The sequence below is a fragment of the Chrysochloris asiatica genome, unplaced genomic scaffold, assembly GCF_000296735.1.
Source record: "Chrysochloris asiatica unplaced genomic scaffold, ChrAsi1.0 scaffold00006, whole genome shotgun sequence".
Taxonomy (NCBI): Eukaryota; Metazoa; Chordata; class Mammalia; order Afrosoricida; family Chrysochloridae; genus Chrysochloris; species Chrysochloris asiatica.
The window spans coordinates 38,229,861-38,251,125 of record NW_006408524.1 but is presented as its reverse complement, the minus strand read 5'-3'; the positions used below and the strand labels follow the sequence as shown (position 1 = coordinate 38,251,125).

General features: G+C 37.6%; 2 protein-coding genes across 2 annotated transcripts in view; one reads left to right on the top strand and one right to left on the bottom strand.

Annotated features, from left to right (window-relative positions):
* The window catches only part of LRRC72 (leucine rich repeat containing 72), a 72,452-nt gene extending 61,203 nt beyond the window's left edge, over window positions 1-11,249 (top strand). Inside the window, exons 6-9 of the mRNA XM_006832290.1 lie at window positions 4,578-4,667; window positions 5,650-5,802; window positions 9,680-9,707; window positions 11,084-11,249. Coding sequence (XP_006832353.1) covers window positions 4,578-4,667; window positions 5,650-5,802; window positions 9,680-9,707; window positions 11,084-11,249 — 437 coding nt within the window. The remainder of the gene's footprint in view (window positions 1-4,577; window positions 4,668-5,649; window positions 5,803-9,679; window positions 9,708-11,083) is intronic.
* Window positions 11,250-18,905: 7,656 nt separating this feature from the next.
* The window catches only part of ANKMY2 (ankyrin repeat and MYND domain containing 2), a 49,867-nt gene continuing 47,507 nt past the window's right edge, over window positions 18,906-21,265 (bottom strand). Inside the window, exons 9-10 of the mRNA XM_006832244.1 lie at window positions 20,576-20,705; window positions 18,906-19,105 (exon numbers count right to left, since the gene is read on the bottom strand). Of these exons, the coding sequence (XP_006832307.1) occupies window positions 18,906-19,105; window positions 20,576-20,705 (330 nt within the window). The remainder of the gene's footprint in view (window positions 19,106-20,575; window positions 20,706-21,265) is intronic.

Sequence of the window (21,265 nt, the reverse complement as noted above, 5' to 3'; positions counted from 1 at the left end):
TATATATTTTAGAGAGAGAGAGAGAGGGAGAGAGAGCAATAATCTGAGAAGCTGGACTACGCATCAGGATTGGAGGAAGACTCACTAACCACCTGTGATATGCAGATGACAATTTTGCTTGCTGGAAGTGATGACATGAAGTGCTTATTAATGAAGATCAAAAACTACAACCTTCAGTGTGGATTCCACCTCAACATAAAGAAAACAAAAATCCTTACAACAATACTAACAATAACCATCAAGTTAAATGAAGAAAATACTGAAGTTGTCAAGGATTTCATTTTACTTGGATCCACAATCAGAGTCCATTCACCTAGCAGCCAAGAAATCAAACGACATTGTACTGGGAAATCTGCTAAAGACTTCATTAAAGTATTAAACAATGTCATCTTGAGGCCTAAAGTGTATCTGACTCATGGTACTTTAAGTCACTGTATATGCATGCTAAAACTGGACAACTAATAAGGGAGATCGAAGGAGAATTGATGCATCTGAATTACAGTAATGATGAAAAATATGTTGTGGACTTCCAGAAGAACAGACAAATCTATCTTTGAAGAAGTACAGCCAGAATTCTCCTTAGAAGAGGATATAAGATATCATCTCAAGAACTTTGGACATGTTATCAGGAGAGAGCAATCCCTGGTAAAAGTGAGGGTGAGAGAAAAGAGGAAGACCCTCAGCAAGATGAATTGACACATTGACTACAGAAATGGTCTTAAATATAGCAATGATTGTGGGGACAACACAAGACTGGGCAGTATTTCATTCTGATGTATATAGTGTTGCTGTGAGTTGGAACCGACTGGATGACATGTAACAACGATCTTTATAGAATGGAACTGCCTCATCTTTCACCTGTGCAGTGGCTGGGGAGTTCAAACTGCCAACATTTACATTAGCAATCTAGGACTTAACCTGCACAATCAGGGATGTTTGTGAGGAGTCCTGGTGTGGCATCATAGGATAAGCACTGGGCCTCAAGGTCGGTTTGAATCACAAGGTTGGCAGTTCAAATTCACCAGCTGCTCCTTGGAAACCATATACAGGGTCGCTGTGAGTCAGAATTGACTCAATGGCACTTAACAACAAGAAGCATGAGGAAACATCATTGAAAGCGGTTGTTACATTTTGCACTAGCATCAATCATATTCACAGGCAGACTCTTAGCTCAGTTGCTATAATGTATTACAGGGTTAGAAGAGATGTCAGATGTGATTCTCCAAGACAGTAACTACGGAGCAGCCTTTGTGACATTTCCTTCTTCTCAATGTTCATTTAAAAACAATGGTCTTTTGCTTTCATGTCCTTGAAGGGTATTTTTTTTTTTTCTACTCTCTCTCAAACCGTAATACATGATCCCTATGGATATATATTTTTTAGTCTGTGCTTGTTATTGGTCTAATAAACATCCGTTCTATTCCCTATCCTGTAGTTATAATTATTTGTGACCATTTAAAATTCCTTCTCTTCCAAGATTAAAACTGAACCCATTTTTTTGCACTGAATATTGAAAACTTCCCCTTTTATCATTTCTCTTGTGCTCCCTATACATACATATTTCCTTTAAGTTCCTTTGTTGCTTCTGGCTCTACATTTTCTTTTATGCGTTTGCCCTATCTTAAGAATTTCACTTGATCATGCACCAGGTGTCTTCCATTGCCTGCTGTATGAACCTCTAGAGTCTTCCATAGGGAATAGCAACATATAATAATGTTATTAACAGGAAAAGTTTGTGTTCACATGACAAATATCAGAATGTTTTACTACCTACAGAGAAGCCATCCAGGTGATTAACTTTTTCAATTTTTTGTCTAAATAGCTAATCTTCTATGCATGTACCCCTCAACCCCTCCAATCCTCTGTATGCTGCAAACTGTTCTTTATAAGTACGAATCAGTTATTTTCTGAGTTTCCAATGATTAATATTTTCATACCTTTGCCAAACCTCATTATATTTTATAAATCACCATATGCTATAGCAGTAATCTTGAATTTAGCATGCACATTAAAGGAGTCTTATTTTGGTTAAGAGAGGTTTATGCAATCGCTGGAGCTCTTTCTGCTACTGCCATCTAGTGGTTGTTCTCAATATAAGTATTTTCCAGTAATTGTATGTAGTTTGTATTGAAATGGCTAAGGATGCCTAACGATAGGACATAATAGAACTGCCCCAAAGAATTTCCAAAATACATTTTCCATTAATAAAATAAACTTTATTTCACACAGTACTGAAATAATTCTGATTAATGTGGCGTTGTGGCTAATGCGTCAGACTGCAAAGTCGTTTGAACTGCAAGGTCGGTGGTTCAAGCTCACCAGCTGCTCCTTGGAAACCCTATACAGAGTCAGTCGCTACGGGTCGGAATTGACTCGATGGCACTTAACGACAACAACAAAAGATGAATAGGGAAATTTTTTTTTTGTTGAAAGAAACCTCACAATTTCTAGTTGAAGAATTTTTAAATGTATCAGCATGCGAATTCTCTAAAGGATGCCATCTCAGAAATTGTCGTTTTCCCCCTGCACTCACATGCCTCTCACTTCCAGCCACTCTATTAGAGTGTACGGCCCATGACTAATTCTAGTGCCTGTGTACAAAGATCTCCCTGAGAGCAGTGTTGAGTCTGGCAAAGGTAGACAAGATGGGAGGCCACATCTGCTCTTGCTGAGATCTGAAGTTGCTATTGCCAATTCAAATTTTTAATCATGTGCATTAGTGTGGAAAGTGAGGAAGAAATTCATAATAGAATAGGTAGAATGCACTTCTGCCCCCATCTCCACACAGGGCAACTTTGTGACTTTTCGGATTCAAAAATAGAACCAAAAGAGCAAACACACCAAGACTCCCATAGAAACATCACAGCTAAATAGACCAATGTTTTTTCTGAGGTCTTCACAGTTTATAAGCTGGTCATTCTATACAAAACACACTGTGTTTTGTAATAGATCTGTTAGTCTGGAGCAACAGAAGAAGAAAGAGTCTGAGATAGAAGGATATGGAATGTGTGGCTTTTTACCTGGATGCTTGCTTGCCTCCTTTGCCATGAGACTAACAGAAATGGATGGTGCCTGACTATCATTACTGAACATATGGATCAAAGATTCTATAGACGAATCCTGATCAAAAGGCAGAAAATGTAGTAACTATTATCCTTTAAAACTTAAACCAAATATATCCCCTGAAGTCTTCTTAAAGCTAAACAATTCTTAGCTTAACTAGTAAAACATGTATGTGTCTTGAGCATTCTGCTCTTTTAAGACTGATCTATAGTGGATCAAAGGAGCTCTGGTAGCATAGGGGTTATGAATCGGGCTGATAACCTCAGGGTCAGCAGTTTGAAACTACCAGCTGTTCCACAGGAGAAAGATGAGGCTTTCTGCTCCCATAAAGATTTACAGCCTTGGAAACCCTGTACAGGAGTTGGAACTGACTCCATGGCATACCAGGGGCCGTGAGTTTGTGAATGGAGAGGATATAACTTAGAGAAGGAGGATGAGAATGGGTGCAAAACTCAAACTTGTAATCAGTCACTGAATTGCACATGTAGAATCAGCTGAATTGGTGTATGTTTTTCTGTGTTATATTCTCAACAAAAATAACAGAATAAAATTAAAAGACTCCCAAAGCGATGAATAATGACTAGTTCTTTCTTCACTAATCTACTTATGGACATGTTAATCTTTTCCTCATTTGTGGCAGGCTCAGATCAATACATTCTCAGCATTTAGCACAGTGTACCTAATAGATGGAGTTCTGGTTTGGCGCTGTAGGATAAGCACTGAACTGCAAGGTCAGTTTGATCCACAAGGTCGGCAGTCCTCAAAAACCCTATACGGGGTGGCTGTGAGTCAGAACCAACTAGACAACACTTAGCAGCAACAATAACCTAATAGACAACTTCTTGTTGTTTTGTGCTGTCAAGTTGGTTCCGACTCATACCGATCCTGTATAAGGTTTCCAAGCAGCAGCTGGTAGGCTGACTTTGTGTTTCACAATCTAGTACCCATCCTACAGCACCACACCAGGAGTCCCAGTTGTTGTTGTGTGCCATCGAATCAATTCCGACCACCCTGTATAGGGTTTCTGAGGAGCGACTGGTGAGCTAGAACCGTCGACCTTGCAAACCAATCCAACTTCACAATCCAGCGCATTAACCCACAGTGCTACGCCAGGACTCCAGGAGTCCTAATAGATAATAGGAACCAGGAAATAATTGTAGAATCAATCAATTTAGTAGATAAGATAACTAAAGGCTGCCCTGTATAAGGAGGGGTCTAGTTCAGACATTGACTTGGACTATGAATCAGAGATTTGCCTGCGGGACTATAGCATAAGCACTGGACCACAGGTCGGTTTGAACAGCAAGGCTGGTGGTTCAAACCCACCATTCATTCCTTGGAAACCCTATACAGGGTTGCTATGAGTTACAACTAACTCAACGACACTTAACAACATTTCATATTATATTACTCCTGCAATTTCCGTATTTTCCATCACCAGGGCTACTTATCAAGTGGTATATGAAACTAACTTGTAAACCTGATGTCTTAATTTAGATTTTTTGTTTTTGCAGATCTCTACCAAAATCCTTTATGTCAATATAACCTGTACCGTTTGTATATAATCTACCACCTTCCAAGAGTGGAATTGCTTGACCGAAATCGTAAGGATACCTCTTTCTTGCAAAGAAATATTTTTGAGGCAGTATTATAACTCGGTGGACTGAAAATGTAGGCTATTTTTGAAAGGAGTTCTTTGTAAAAGAAACCATTTTTTCAATGATTTATTTTTGAAACGTTGGTCAACTGAAATTTGCCCCAGTTTAAGAAAGAATTCGTGTCTCTTGATCATTTTATTGTAAAGGGCATCTAAGATCTTCCCTTTTTGTCCTGGTTTTGATATTCCTGTTGGATGTCAATGATTTATCCCTGGTAATTTACTATCTAATCTCTAAAATGATATAATTAGACTAAATCTTTTAATACCTAGTTAAGTCCGGAAATCATCTTCTTTGAAAATTTTAAAATATATGTTAAAACTGAAATTCTATAAATATGTATCAATAATAGTTTCACTCTGAAGACATCTTTAGACACTGTATATAAATTATTGTGTTGTTGTTAAGTATCATCGAGTATAAATTAGTATGTCTGATTTATACAAGTCACAAAACAGTTACCTTAGTGTTACATTTGACATTTTTAGAAACCTACTTTATGTCCCAAGTGTTATTACCCATCTGTCTACTCACCTCTCACTCACAGGTTTGAACATTCTCAGAAATTCATTACTGAGGACTCTATGTTTATGAGGATATCAAGACCTTCTGTGCCTTTTCTTCCTCGTAGCCTTAGGAAATAAGGGATGTGTTTTACCCAATATTCCAATCATTTTGGTGATGTGTTACAAAATGTATGGGATGCATTAGACTGCAGGGTTTATCTGAGCTTTGTGACATGAACATTGATAAGGTTATGAAATAACAGTGATATCTCTTTTACAAATTAGTTTTGACAGGATGATCACAAAGAAAGAATCACAGAGCTCAGATAAATAAATTTCTGAAAGTGCCCAATATTTTTTTTTGATTCTTTGTAAATTTATCTACATCACTGTGCAGTAACATTACTTTTTGTATTTATTAGAAGTTACAGAAAAAGAAAGAAGATCAATGATTACCATTTTTAACCATGAAAAATCACATATTATCCAGTCAATTGCATTTGGAGGAAAAGTAGATGCCTCATGGACTCCTACATCACCTTTAAAACAAAAATCAATCCACAGAGTACCCTCAGGTATATTGAAAAAAAGTTTCAGCTCTTTAAATTTCTGAATATTATCATCATCAACATAACTGCAATTACAATAATCTAAGTATATAAAAGGAGCCTTGTTAGTGCTGTGGGTTTGGTATTGGGCTGCAAACTATAAGGGCGGTGGTTCAAACCTATCAGTAGCCCAGGAGAAAGATGAGACCATCTGCTCCTGTACAGGTTTAGAAACCCTGTGGAGCAGTTCTATTCTACCCTATAAGGTAGTTAGGAGTCAGACTTGATTCAAAATCAGAATTGATTCGGTGTCAGGGAATGAGCTGAGTGAGGCACGTTGACAGGAGACCTGAATAAGACCAGTAGAGGAATATTTAGTTCACTAAGATAAGCACTGAACTGCAAACCACAAGGTCAGTGGTTTGAGCCCACTAGCTGCTCCACAGGAAAAAGTTAAGGCTTTCTACTCCCGTGAAGATTTAAAGACTCAGGAACCCTATACAGGGTCACTATGAGTCAGAATTGACTCTACGGTACTTTACAACAAGTGAAATGCATAATCTCACATTAAATAATTTCATTAGTCTAATTAAAATGAGTATGTGATTTTAACCTTTATTCAAGTATACTACATTGAGGTAATGTGATAATAATGATTATACAGTGGGATCCCAATTCCATACCAAACACAGTGTAAAGGGCTCAGTAAATAAGCTAAAGTTCTTATTATTGTTGCTATCATGGGATTTTCACCAATTAAGAAAAAATGTTTTTGGAAAATATAGAAAAAAAAAGATTAAGATGAATGAAGATCATCTGCAATTTTGCCATCCAGAAATAAGCAGTGTCAGTATATTGGTTGCACTCACATACATACTCCTGATATGCATGTATAACTTGAAAGTCTTCAGTGATATTTTATCAGTTAGAATTACATTCCTTTTATGTAACAGCAATCTAACTACAGTGGCTGAAACAAATGGGGGTTTCTCTTTCACACCTAACAAAGAGCACAAAGGTAAGGTGTCCATGTTTAGTGTACAAATTCCATCAATATATGTCATTTTACTCTGCCACTTTTAGTGTGATTTATAGCGACAAAGTAGCTAATTTACCACTAAGCATGACATCATCATTCCAGGAAGAGGGAGGGATGAAAACAGTACAAAAATTATATATATATATATATATTTAATTGCAAAGAGATGATATATGCTTGGAAGTGAGTCAAATAGGTTTTCTAGAAATTAAAGCAAAACTCTTAAATTGGAAGATGGTGGTGGTGGTTGGTGGTTATGTGCTGTGGAGTTGGTTTCTACTCATAGTGATCACCCTGTACAGGGTTTCCGAGGCTGTAAATCTTTCTGGAAGCAGAAAGCTTTATCTTTCTCCCAAGGAACTGCTGGTAGTTTCTAACTGCTAACGAGATCAGCAGCCAGACTAGTAACTATTATGCTACCAGAGCACCTAGTTTTGAGGAAATAAATGCAATTTATTTATTGTTTCCTCAAAAAATGCAATATAGAGAATTTTTTTAAAAAGATGACAATTAGATGTTGAAACAGAAGATAGTAGAAAGAGAAGATCAGAAATAAGTTTATTAACAATTTCTGAAGAAAAAGAAAATTGAGAAGGTGATGTTTGAAGTGATAATAGTTGGGAATTTTAAAATGTTGATAGATGACATGAATCCTTAAGATTCATCAGAAAAAAATGAATCCAAAGAAATATACATTTAAAAAGAAAAACCACACCAAACACAAAAAGAAAATCTTAAAGCAGACAAAAAGAAAATTCAGATTATCTACAAAAAGAATCCTGATGTGGTACAGTACAATAAACACTCACCAGCCACTCCTTGGAAACCCTATAGTGTCGCTATGAGTTGGAACTTACTGGATGGTACTTGCCAACCACCATTACCACCACAAAAGAAAACATAAAGATTAATAGCAAACTTCCCAACTACAATCATGGAAGCCAACAGAAAGTAACCTAATGCTTAAAAATGCTGATGGAAAGTAATGATTAAATAAGAATTCTATAAATGGATACATTTTTATTCAAAAAGGAAAAATAAGGGGGAAAAAATAAGAATGAAGAAGAATATTCTTCCCTTGACTTTTCGTTGTGAGATAGTCTTATATATAAAAAGTTGAAATAATAGTAAAATAATACATATATATGCCCAAACATATTCAACAACTATTAGTATTCTACCACATTTGCCTCCCTTCATATATATATAAGGCCTTCTGAAAAACTTTTACTTACATCTCACAGGTTGTCTCTATTTAAAGTTTCAGCGTCTAAATTCACTTCACTTCTAAATAATTAATTTAGCCTGAAAGTTTAACAATAAGGGCATTTGTGTGTATACACAATTGATACAATGCTGTTATCAAAGCTAAGAAAATCAGTAAATTCATATACATTTTATAACGTACAGTCCACATTCAAATTCCACAATTGTCCCAAAATGCATTCTGCTGTTGTTTAGTTTAAGCCAAGATGAAGATGAGGGGGATAAACAACATAACTCGTGTATTATTAGTGGGAGTATAAACTGACTCAACTTCAGAAGACCATATGGCAATATTTATCAATATATAAAATGTGCAAACAATTTGGCAACAGTAATTCAATTTGAAGTATCTCTCTTACAGAAGTACTTGCATCCATGGACAGAGATGTGTTTAAGGCTTTTTTGCAGCATTTCTTTTAAAGTAGTAAAAACAATTAAAGCAATTTAAAATTAAGGAATAATTAATATGGGAATGTTAAAATAAATGATAACAGTCATACAATATGAATTGTTCCATTTTAGAACTATCTCATAATATATTTTGAGCATGAAAAACACATTACAGAATAATGCAATGCAGAGTTATGGCAAAATTGGAATTTGGCAAACAAATTCGTGTAAGTATGGGCATGTGAGAACACGTGTGTGTACACACAAAGAAGGCTAGAGTCATACACACAAAACTCTTTATATTGTCAATTCTAATAAGAGGAAGTGGGAAGGTGAAAGAGAGATTTTACTTTTTTCTTTATTTCCTTTATTGTTTATACTCATTATAAGGAAAATGTGTGCCTTTTTGTAATTAAAAACATAGAAAAGAAAACAGTCTGGGAAGATTAGGAAGACTTCAATCAGCCATTTGTGAAGGAAACCATGTCTTGAACCTCTCCTAACTAAGCAGAGTGTGTGTGTGCTTTCTGCCCTGCCTAACGTTCTCCTCTGCTTGAGGATTGGCAAGAGCCCATAGTGTGAACTTTGGTGGCCCAACAGGTGTTGGTAATTTCCATCTCTAATCTGGCACGAGGCCTTCTAGAGAGGAATAAACAAAGTAATGCCAGTCTCTGGAAGATACCAGAAGAAATCCAGGCTCTAAGGACTAGCCTTTGAGCTCCAAAGCTAAGGAAGAGATAGATTCTTGTGATCTAGGATTTACTCCATTTCTTTGAAGTTAGTGCCAAGAATCCAAATGGTTTAAATATTTCTCATTTTGTCAATTAGGCCATTTTTAGATGCATGTGGTTATCTGGGGAAAAAAAAAAAAAAAAAAAAGATCTGTTTCTACATCTGGACTTCAATATCTTTATTATAAAAATCCCATTTGGATTTCCATTAGTAACTAAACCGATTAAGCATTCCGTTCTCAGGCTTTTCAGATTCATATATTAATACAGAATTTGCTCTAACATTTACAGCAAAAATCAACCTTATATAAGAAAAATTTTCATTTTGGATTAGATATCAAAGGTATGTTTTGAAAGAAAGATCTATTTATCTAGGTGACTGATCAAAACCAGAAAACTACTTTTATAGCATTGTATTATCTTTAATTGCTGAATAAACATTTGAAAAATACTAATTTAGAAACTCTTATTTTTTTAGATTTTGCATTTGGGAATAATGTAGACAAGTAAGTAATACTTTTATTATCAGATTATTTCATAATTTTTCTGACTCCCTAAATTATTCTCATTTCCTAAAATAGATTTTAATGAATTAAAAATTGACTAGCTCTTTAGTAGATGAGGAAAATTGAAATCCTTCCATAATAAATTAATTCAGCCTATGTACTTGTGTGACATTTAGGCTTTAATATTATGTTGTTGTTGTTGTTAAGTGCCGTAGAGTCGGTTCCGACCCATAGCAACGCGGTATAGGGTTTCCAAGGAGCAGCTGATGAGCTTGAACTGCCGACCTTGCAGTTCAAATGGCTTTGCAGTCTGGTGCATTAAACCACAGCGCCACACTGTGACTTGATACATTAAATAAATTGCATTAAGAACTATTAGTTATTTAAAGAAAGGCTTTCCCTCGTTTATTTATTTCCTCTAAAGATGTTCAGTGAGAGCAATTATCATATAGATTACTATTTTACTATCACTAGAATTTAAAATTTTCAAAGCAAGTACTTCATTAATATTATGAATGATTCCAAATTCATGAATAATGGCCACTTATTGTCATCATTCCTTTTTATTTTTGAACCTAGGAATTCTTTCCTTTGGATTCCATGTTGGAAAGTACTCCCTCTATGCACATTTATAAAATATAGCATAATAACTTAACAACAACAACAAACTGGTTTTAAAACATGAATATAGGGGGCCTGGTGTGGCTCTGTAAGATAAGTACTGAACTGCAAGATCAGTTTGAACTATAAAGTTGCCAGTTCAAACTTACCAGCCACTCCTTGAAATCCCTATAAGGGGTCGCTATGAGTTATAACCGACTCAATGGCACTTAGCAACAACAACAAACTATATAGCAGATCTCCAAAAACGTTCCAATACTCTACTTTTAAAATAATATATACAATAAACATAAGGTGCTCTGCTAGTGTAGTGGTTACGAGTTGGGTTGCTAGCCTTAAGGTCAGCAGTTCGAGACTACCAGCTGTTTCGCGGGAGACAGATGAGGCTTTCTGCTTCTGTTAAGATGTACAGCCTTGGAAACCCTTCACAGGGTCAGTATGAGTTGGAATTGACTCCACGCCACACCTCCACCACCACTTAGACTAAAAATGTTTTGTCAATAAAGCCTAAGAAATATTTACTAGTGGTACTGAGTCCTGGTGTGGCTCTGTGGAAAAGTCATGAACTCTGGTAGAGACAGAATCAGCATTTCAAACCCACAGCTCACTCTTGAAACTGACTTGATGACACACAACTACAGAAAGAAGTTGTAATGACAGGATATGACATAAATGTGTGCCATTTATTTACTTAAATAAACAATTCATTTTGCTTGGTCTAAATTTTTTTTCTGACATAACTGCTATTCTTGCAGAACTGTGTTTGATAACTCAGAAGATGCTGTTTTTGTAAGATCCATGAAGAGATCATTGATGGCTATTACCTCTGTGAACTGGGACACAGTTCCAACACGAGATGAAAAGTACCTTGAAGAGAGAGTCACAGAACCTGCTCAAATGCTCACAATTACACTGAGATAAATCCTAGCATTTCTAGAAATCCTAGTGGTTTTCAGTTGAATGTAAAACATCCCTGTTATTTAGCACATATTTATTATGATGTTAACCTGAAACATTTCAATATAAATGGAAACACTAATAGCAACAAATAATTCCTACATCTTAGATTTCTTAGTGTAAAGTTTCTGTTGAAATAAAACATGCATGTAAAAATGTTTACAGTATGTGTTCAGCTCAACACATTGAAAAAAAACTGCCTGCTTATGTCATCAGCATCAGAACAAGTAATAAAATATTACCAGCACTGGTGAAATCCCTCATTCCTGTCACCAGCCATTACCCCCTCTTCAAAAGTAATCATCCTGATTTCTGGACCATAAATTAATTATGTCAATTTTGAAAGGTATGTAAATGGAATCATAGAAGTCTTTTGTGTTTAACGTCTTTCATACGGTACTATAAGGTTCATTCCTGTTGTTGCTAGTAGCAATAATTCTGTCATTCTCAGCACTGTATATTATTCTATTGTATGAATATACAATGATTTTTAAAATCCAGTCTACTGTTTTTATTCTCGCCTCTGGAGGCATCTGCCAATTCTGAGTGTGGGCTAATGACCTGAGCTTGGCTCAGGCAGAAGCCTGCAGCTAGAGGAATGAGAAACGAGAAAAGCTTTTAGCAGTTGCCTGGTGCTGAGTGACAAAATTGGTCATTTAAGGTAACTCAAAGGCATAGCTGATTTTCCCAGAAGACATTTGCTGTGTTCTGAAGCTGGGTAGGAGACTCATGAGCTAGATCCAAAATTGTATAAAAGACAGAATGAGACAGCTGCAGTGATACACGTAGGAGACACAGCCACACTGTAGAAGTGAGACTAAAATCAAAACAAGTAAGCGATGAAAGCTCTAGAGGGAGTAGTGAATTGATACTGAGAACCTACAGCTTCCATTCATCTGGACGCATTAGCACTATGTTGTTAGAAGTATCAAGTCCAATTCTAACTCACAGCAACCCTGTATGGGGTTTGCAAGGAGCAGCTGGTGAGTATGAATTGCCAACCTTGTGGTTCACAGTCCAATGCTGATCCTACAGCGCCACACCAGGATGCACCATGTTGTTGCTGTTCAGTGCTGTCGAGTCAGTTCCAACCCATAACAATCCTATCTAGGGTTTCCGAGGAGTGGCTGGTGAGCTTGAACCACCGACCTTGTAGTTCAAACCAACTTTGCAATCTAGCACATTAACCCATAATGCCCACTCTAGCTGCTGATAAAACAATGACTTTCTGGAGGTCTCTTATTTAATATAAGGAGTTCTGGTAGCCTAGTGGTAATGAATTGAACTGCTAACCTCAAGGTCAGAAGTTTGAAACCACCAGCTGTTCATGGAAAAAAAGATGAGGCTTTCTGCTACCATAAAGATTTACAGCCTCAGAAACCCTATACAGGGTCGCTATGCATTGGAACTGATTCCACGGCACATAACCACCACACCACCATTATTTAATATAGGAGTCTTTACGTGGTGCTGTAGGATAAGCACTTGACGCAAGATCGGTTTGAACCACAGGGTCAGCAGTTCAAACTCACAAGTCGCTCCTCAGAAACCTTATACAGGGTTGCTATGAGTTGGAACTGACTTGACAACACTTAATAACAAAATAATTCATAGCTGCAGAGATAATACATTTAAAAAGTGGACATATTAAATATTTATATTAACATTAAAAGTATATTGAGTAGTTGTTAAGACAACAGTTTTCATTGAGTGCCAGTTTTGCACCTTTTGGCAAGTTAGGTATCCTTTTTCAGATTGTTGACATTATCCTCATCTTGTTGTTATTTGAGCACTGGTGTGGTACTGAAGGATAAACACTGAACTGGTAACCACAAGGGCAACAGTTCAAACTCACCAGCAACTCTAGGAAACCGTATACAGGGACACTGCGCTGTTGTTCTTAAGTGCCCTGGAGTTGGTTTCAACTCATAGCAACCTGCATAGTTTCCCAGGCATGGCTGATGAATTTGAACAACTAACCTTGTAGTTCAAACCGACCTTTTGGTCCACACCAGGATTTACAGCACTACACCAGGACTCCATTGTGTTGTTAGTTGCCATCAACTTGATAGAACTGCCCCAAAGGGTTTTCATGGTTGTGACCTTTAGAAAGCAGATCCTCAAATCTTTCTTTTGAGTCACTTCTAAGTGGATTTGAAATGCTAATGTTTCAAATAGTAGTTAAGTACTTGATTACTGTCTATACTACAGAGAAACTTCTCATCTGTGTTATGGGGATACAAACAAAGACTAAGATTGTTGTGACTATTAAGCAAGATAGTGTCAAAGGCCTAGTAACTTTCAGCATTCTTACTGTTGCTGATGTTGTTAAGTGCTATAGTGTCAGTTCTAACTCACAGCAACACTGTATAGGGTTTCGTAGGAGCAGATAGTGGGTTTGAACTGACATCCTTTTGGTTCACAGTCCTTTGTTGTTAAATGCCATCAGTCAGTGTTAGCTATGATTATTACCTATTGAAAGAGGCTCTGGTAGCATAGTTGTTAGATGCCATGAAGTCGGTACCAACTCATAGTGATCCTATGCACAACAGAACAAAACACTGCCGGGTCCTGGGTCCTGGGCTAACCTCAACAATTGTTGCCACACTTGAGTTCATTGATGCTGCCACTTTGTCAGTCTATCTCGCTGGAAGTCTTCCTCTTTTTCTCTGACCCTCCACCTTACCAACATGATGTTCATCTCCAGCCACTGGTCCCTCCTAACAATATGTCTGAAGTATGAGAGATGAAGTTTGGCCATCCTGGCCTCCAAGGAGCACTCTGGCTGCACTTCCTCCAACACAGATCTGTTTGTTCTTTTGGCAGCCGATGGTACTTTCAATATTCTCCTCTAACACCATAACTCTGGTAGCAGTTGTTAGGTTCCATCGAGTTGGTACTGACTCATAGAGACCTTAATGCACAACAGAATGAAACTCTGCCAGATCCCAGGCCAACCTCACTACTGTTGCCATGCTTGAGTCCATCGATGCTGCCACTTGGCCAATCCATCTCATTGGGGGTCTTCCTCTCTTTCTCTGACCCTCCACCTCACTAAACATGATATCCTTCTCCAGTGACTGGTCCCTCCTAACAATATGTCCGAAGATGGGTTATAAATCGGGCTGCTAATGCAGGCTCAACAGTTTGAAACTGCCAGCTGCTCCATCAGGGAAAGATGAGGTTTTCTGTTCCTGTAAAGATCTGCAGCCTTGGAAAACCTATTACAGGTTTGCTATGAGTCGGAACCAACTCTACCGCATATGACCACCACCACCATTGCCTATTGCATACAAAAGGAGTCCTGGTATTGTAGTGGTTAAGTGATCAGCTTCTAACAGAGTAGTTTCAATCTACTCTGCAGCTCCATGAGAGAAAGACCTGATGATCTGATCCCATAAATATTATAGCCAAGAAATCCTTATGGGGCAATTCTACTCTGTTACATGTGGTTGCTATGAGTCAAAATCAATTCAACAGCACGTAACAATAACAACAATAACTGAATTGAAAAGCAAGTCTGTCCAATTACCTAGTAAGCTTACTGGCCAATTAATTATTTACTCTCTGCTTTATGTATAAGAATTACTAGACTTCTGAGGTGGGAAATTTCCACTTGAAAGGACAAGCAGACCAGCCTGGAGCAGCTAGAAGAACAGAAGATACTTGAACGAAAGACTGACAGGAAAAATACAAAACAATAATGGTAGTCCAAAGAACAGGCAAGTTGCTCACTCAGGAGACATCAAGGCAAGTGATCGGGTACCCTCAGGGCAAACCCCCCTTCCAAGACTAAAACTCAATGGGAATACACGGGCAGACATTCACTCTGATTGGTGACCACATTCATCACCAATAAAGGGAAGTGAGGGAAAAACAGCAAGGAAGCTGTGAGCTAAGCCCTACATACAACGTTCATTAGACTCCTGTGAACCCGGGTGGAGACCTGGTTGGCTAGCAGTGTGGCAAGACCTGGGGATAGGTCTCTTGTGGTACAGTAGTGAATAATTGCTATCAGGATTGACTGTGAGGGTTGGAAAAGGAGGGGAGTGATTGACTTTGCAGTCCAGGAGCAGAAGTCCCTGGAACTATCAAGGGAGAAGAGTGGAGAGCGGGACCCTACCCAGAGAAACAGTGACACCAGAGATGGAGGCAGAGATGATGATGTGGAGAGATGGAGTGGCTGGTGGACTGTAGACCCAGAGAGGGAGAGGGGCTGTGTGCTGATTACCCGGGGGCAGGCTTGCAGGGGTATACCCTTTGGTTGGTTGATGATGCATGGAGGTTATTGTAACCATTGCAATGAAACTATATACGATAAGATGAATGTAAAGCTAATGTTCTCCCATGTAAACTATCACATACCTCACAGTAAAACATTAAAAAAAAAAAAATCATTAGAATATTAAGAATATTCTTCTAGATCCTATGCTTTAAGAGAAATTTCTTGCTAGCACAATGAAAATGTTACTAGCATTTTAAAAAAATGTTATTTTAAAAAAAAGAGATTAATCAGCACACCCACTTGTTTGATAGTATTAAGGTAGAAAGAATCTGTCCATTTTAGATTATATGTGATGAATGAGGGCTTATATTCAGAATTAACCTATTTTCTTGTAAAGCTTATTTCTTGACTATCTCTTCTATAACACACATCTGAGAATTTTGATATTGACATAGCTTATACCTCAAGTCCTCTTGTCTAATGTCTAGATTTCTATTAACGCTATGCTAGGAGCCCTGGTAATGCAATGGTTACGGTCTAGGAAACTCTATGGGGCACTTCTTCTCTGTCACTGGTAGCTATTAACCATATTAGCAAGTCATCTCTATGTAGGAAAAAAAATCACCTCTATATTAGTACACCTCTTCATTTTTGTATTTCCTTCTACTTTTTCACAACCACCCATTGTATCCAAAACAGGGACCATGCCCTTTGCCAGAACCCAGTAGAGTATCAGAGAGTAGAAAGGGAGAAGAATGATAAGACAAACATATAAAAGAATTTTAAAACAAGGAACTCTAGCAAAAATGTTTGCTTATGTAAGAGGGAAGCCCAGGTGGACTATATCACTGTTTAAAGATAAACGTTTTCCAGAGGGAGAGAAGCACTACCTTGCTGAATGACATTTTCCAAGAAAGACATCTCATACTTGACAAGTTCAGATAAAATTTGCTTGCAAAATTAACACTTAACATTGATTCTACTCACATGAAGTCTTCCTCTAATGGTATGGTTGTTACAGGATACATTAGACAGTGTGTTAGGGTAAAGAAAATGTGGAAGAAAAATCGAATGTGAGGATGAGGAAAACTAGCAAAAGAAAAGAATTTGACCAGTAAAGCTAAGTAAGAATTCTATAATTTGATCTACAATTACACATATTGAAATGATTATTAAAATGACTAGGGAATTTGCTAAATACCCTACAATTTGTTAGGTGCTCTAACACTTGCCCCCACTCATAAACAGCAATAATTCATGAAATAAGATGTGAGCCATTTATCATAATAGGTGCAATTTATTTTACAATCAACAAGAAACTTGGAAATGCAGCATTCTCTTCAGATATCACATACTCTCATTCTTTTTAAAAATTTCATTTACTAAAAATTAATGCCAGGACTTTTCATAAATGATAGTTGCGAGTTACAATTTCTGGACAGGAAAAGACTATGACAAGCTTACAGGAAAATAACAGTCAGCCCTCCAGATGGGAGTATGGCACATGAATTAATTTGACAATAAGTGTACGCTTAGCGATTTTATTTAATCAAAAATGTGATGAGCCATTTTTTGTTAATGCACATGCTGAGATCGCCTAGCTCTGCTTTAATTCCTTCTGAAGGACTGGGCATTTCTGAAGGTACACAGACCAAGGACAAAAAGTCACCGAAGGAACTACACAAAGTGTGGACTGTTCAGGATAATTTCTATAAAAATACTACCATCTGCTGAACATCCTTGAACATAAAGTTTTTATAACATTGCATCTTAATAAGTAGAAGTTTGCTATTGCAAATACCATGAGGGTAAGTCAAAAAGGTATTGCTATAAAATCACAGAAACCTTTATTAAACAAAAATATCAAAATTGAAGCAATGGTTTCTTAACTTATCATCCATTGAAGTCTATACCCTTCTGAATGCAGTGTTTCCAGGTTTCTAACCCTTCTCTAAAGAATTCTGAGCTCTTTGGTTTGCAAAATGGCAGATTTGCTATCCTTGAGGAACTCAAATCATATTCCTTTTAAATGTTCTTTAAGCTTCAGGAACAACAACAACAAAAGTCTGAAGTGTTAAGATGAAGGCTAAAGGGTGAATGGAGAAAGGTTTCCCAACAAAATTCTTGTAGGCAGCCCTTGCTACCCTCAAAGAATGAGCGGATGCATTATTGTGATGGAAAATCATTCCTTGGTGCAATTTTCCTAGCCTTTTTTTCATCAATACATTAAAAAAAAAAAAAAAACTTATTCATAATAAGCCCCTGTGACTGTTCGGTGTCCCTCAAGAACATTTATCAATATTACCCTTCAGAGTCTCCTAATAGTCACCCAAATAGTCACTATAACCTTCTGAGCTGCCCTCTCTACCTTGAATGTAACTGGCCCAGAAGATCCGTTTGGAAGTCAGTTTTGATTGGCCTTTCTTTTTTTTTTAAGGAATCCTAAGGAGCCTACGACAAGTGTGTTACTGAAAGAACCTGTCTGCAGTTATTCATTGATTACAGAGACAGGCTCAAACACATTTTATTTAGAATAAACCCATGTATGTATAAACCGGAACCTGAGTTGCAATACTTTTTGACCTACACTTGTATTTATAGGTATTTTATGCACATATTTAGTTGGTGGTGTTAAATGTGGTCAAGTTGGTTCTGACCCATAGTGAACCTATATAGGGTTTCCGAGGAGCGGCTGGTGAACCTGAACTGCTGACCTTACACTTCAAACCGACTTTATAGTCCAGCGCATTAGCCCACAGCACCACACCAGGACTCTTTATACACACATAAGTAACCAATTTTTTTAACTGTCCTCTGTAGTGATTTTCTGTTCTGATAATTATCGCTCTCTCTTACCTGTTCTGCTTGTTCCTTGGCTCCCTGAAACCTATTATTTCTTCTTTAAGGACATTTATTTTCCATTGAGAACAATTGCTGAAAAGCGGGCTTCAAAAATGAAATAGAAATGATTTAACCTATATTTTAGGGGGAACTTTTTACCCCCATAGGAATATTTGTTCAATTGGTTATGTACTGTGGAGTCGGTTCTGACTCATAGCGACCCTGTACAGGGTTTCCGAGGCTGTAAATCTTTACGGGAGCAGAATGCCTCATCTTTCTCCCACAGAACACACACAGCACATACTTTTAAACTGCTGACCCTAAGGTTCGCAGCCCAATTTGTAACCACTACTCTACCAGAGGTCCTTGTTCAATTATAATCCAGAAATCAATTAGAGTAAAGTAGACAGAGGTTTGCTTGGAAGTGCCTATTCTAGGAAATGTGGGACCCTGCCAAAGTGCCATACAGCTGCCATGAGGCAGAGGACATGGTCATGTGAGTTTTCCAGGTACCTGCCAGGGTGAGGAGCCACCAGGCTGGCATTTGCTGCCTTTCACTCCTCAGATGCTTGTGGACTTGAAGGCTCATCCTGTACACCTTCCAACCCAGCAACACTCTGGAGAGATTCTTTCTCCCCTTCCACAGAATCTTTAGTATTGGAATCCTCTTGAATGGAATCTTCTTGGGAGGTTCCTGTTTCAACATTTGATTGTTCTTCAGTAACACAATTAGAATTGAAATCGAGTTTGCCATCTGATAAAACACACAAAAAAACAAAACAACAGTTATTTTGTTCTTAACATGTGCCAGGCACTCTTCTATGTACCTTATACATATTAACTCATTTAATTTCCATTTGACAAACGAGGAGACTGAGAACAGAGGTTTAAAATTGGCTCAAAGTTGCACAGCTTCTAAGCTGAAGAGCCTGGATTTGAACGTAGCCTTGATTTCTGACAAAATCTGTTTGAAAACAACAAGGCCATTAATTAGCTTGATGTTTTGTAGTGGTGTCTTGCCTCCATATGAGGTTGTTTCTTTATACAGTAGGGATAATAAAGCCTATAGTACATTTATGAAGAATAAAGGTGATTATAATAACACTTTGCTAATTAACAATGGGAAGCCACCATTCTACTAACTACTATTCTTTCATGATGGCCTACTCAGTATGAGTGCAGTATCTTTGTCCTCAACACACAGGGTACAAAGTCTGGTCCAGGAAACAGAAGGCACGGGAGTCAGAAAGCCTGACTGAACTATGGTTTAATTTTGTACCAATCATTTGTTTCTACTAAGATAGTATTTCTTAGCCAAGCTGTAAAGGGAGAATGGAGGCGGAAATATGCCTTGTGTCAGAATCACTTGGGTCATTTTTCAAATTACATACACTCCCCCCAGAATATAGTATATATTGTCTGAGGCAGCAATGGAAGTAGGGGGCTCTTCCTCCTTCTCCAATATGGGAATCATTGCTGATGCAGCTCCCTACTCCTGATGAAAATGAATCATACACCTTATTTGGTGGTGGTGGTGGTGTGCCATGGAGTCGGTTCCAACTCATAGCAACCCTGTACAGGGTTTCCGAGACTGTAAATCTTTACAGGAGCAGAAAGCCTCATCTTTTGCCTGTGGAACAGCTGGTAGTTTCAATCTGCTGACCTTGAGGTCCGCAGCCCAACTTGTAACCACTACACTACCAGAGCTCCTTATACCTTATTTAGAACGGCAAAAAAATAAACCAAAAAACCATGTAACTCAATGCTCTGATACTTGTAGAAACTTAATATGCATTTTGGATCTGCAATGTAGCCTGTAATTTAAAATTTTGTAATTTCATCTGTATTTTTGAAATTTAAGAGGCTTGAAAGCTTCCAAGCTTAAAATCTTTTGGGAGTCACAAGGGGAAATTAAATTTTCTTATCTAAAGACTTTAAAGTCTTTCTTAACAAAATATAGGCAAACACCCACTGGAGTCTCATCTACCAACAAGTAGAATATGGAACAAAGTACATTTCTCAGAATCCAGACTGACCACATTCTATGCATTATCCCAAAGACTTAAAAAAGGAACACACTGATTTTAATGTAACCCTGACGTTGGTCATGTCTGAGCTTCCTTGGTCCCCAGAGAAGACCTGCTCCTGTGTGCTCTGTGCTAACATCACCCAGCACTCTGCTCCCCACTGAGCACTTGCATAAGCAAACTTGTCATATGTATACCATTCTCCTCTGGAGTCTTTCCTTTTGCAGCCTCCAACTGTTGTTTCTCATAAATGTCCTTCAGATTCTTACAGATTTTTTTATGTGTAAACCAGTGTGTTTTCTGGCAGGTTTGATCACAATATATGACCTGAAAGCAATTAAAGGTTTATTATCATATCAAGAGTTATGATTGCATGGATTTCCAACTATGACATTAAACCAAGAAATTTGTTGTAAAGATGTTAGATTTTCCACGTTTTATTTTAAAAACATGATGTATAAATACGTCTTAGTTAAGACTTGTAATTTTTTATTTAGCTTTATAACCACTGCCATTGAATCTATTCCAACTCAGACTGATGCTATAGAGGGTTTCCAAGACTGTGAAGGTAAAGCACACAGCTTCATCTTTCTCCAGCGCAGTGCTGAGAGGGTTTGAAATGCCGACCATGAGGTTAGCAGCAAGAAAGTTTACTGAACACTCTAATAAATGGTGTATAAAGACCCTATTATTTGTGAGATATAATAATAGAGAGCAGTCCTGGTGTGGTACTGTAGGATAAGTACTAGACTGCTAACCACAAAGTCAACAGCTCAAATCAACCAGGTTGTCTTTGGAAATCCTATACAGGGTCACTATGATGCAGAACCAGCTTGAAGGTACTTAACAGCAGCAACGACAATAAAAATGATAAAGAAAATACAGTT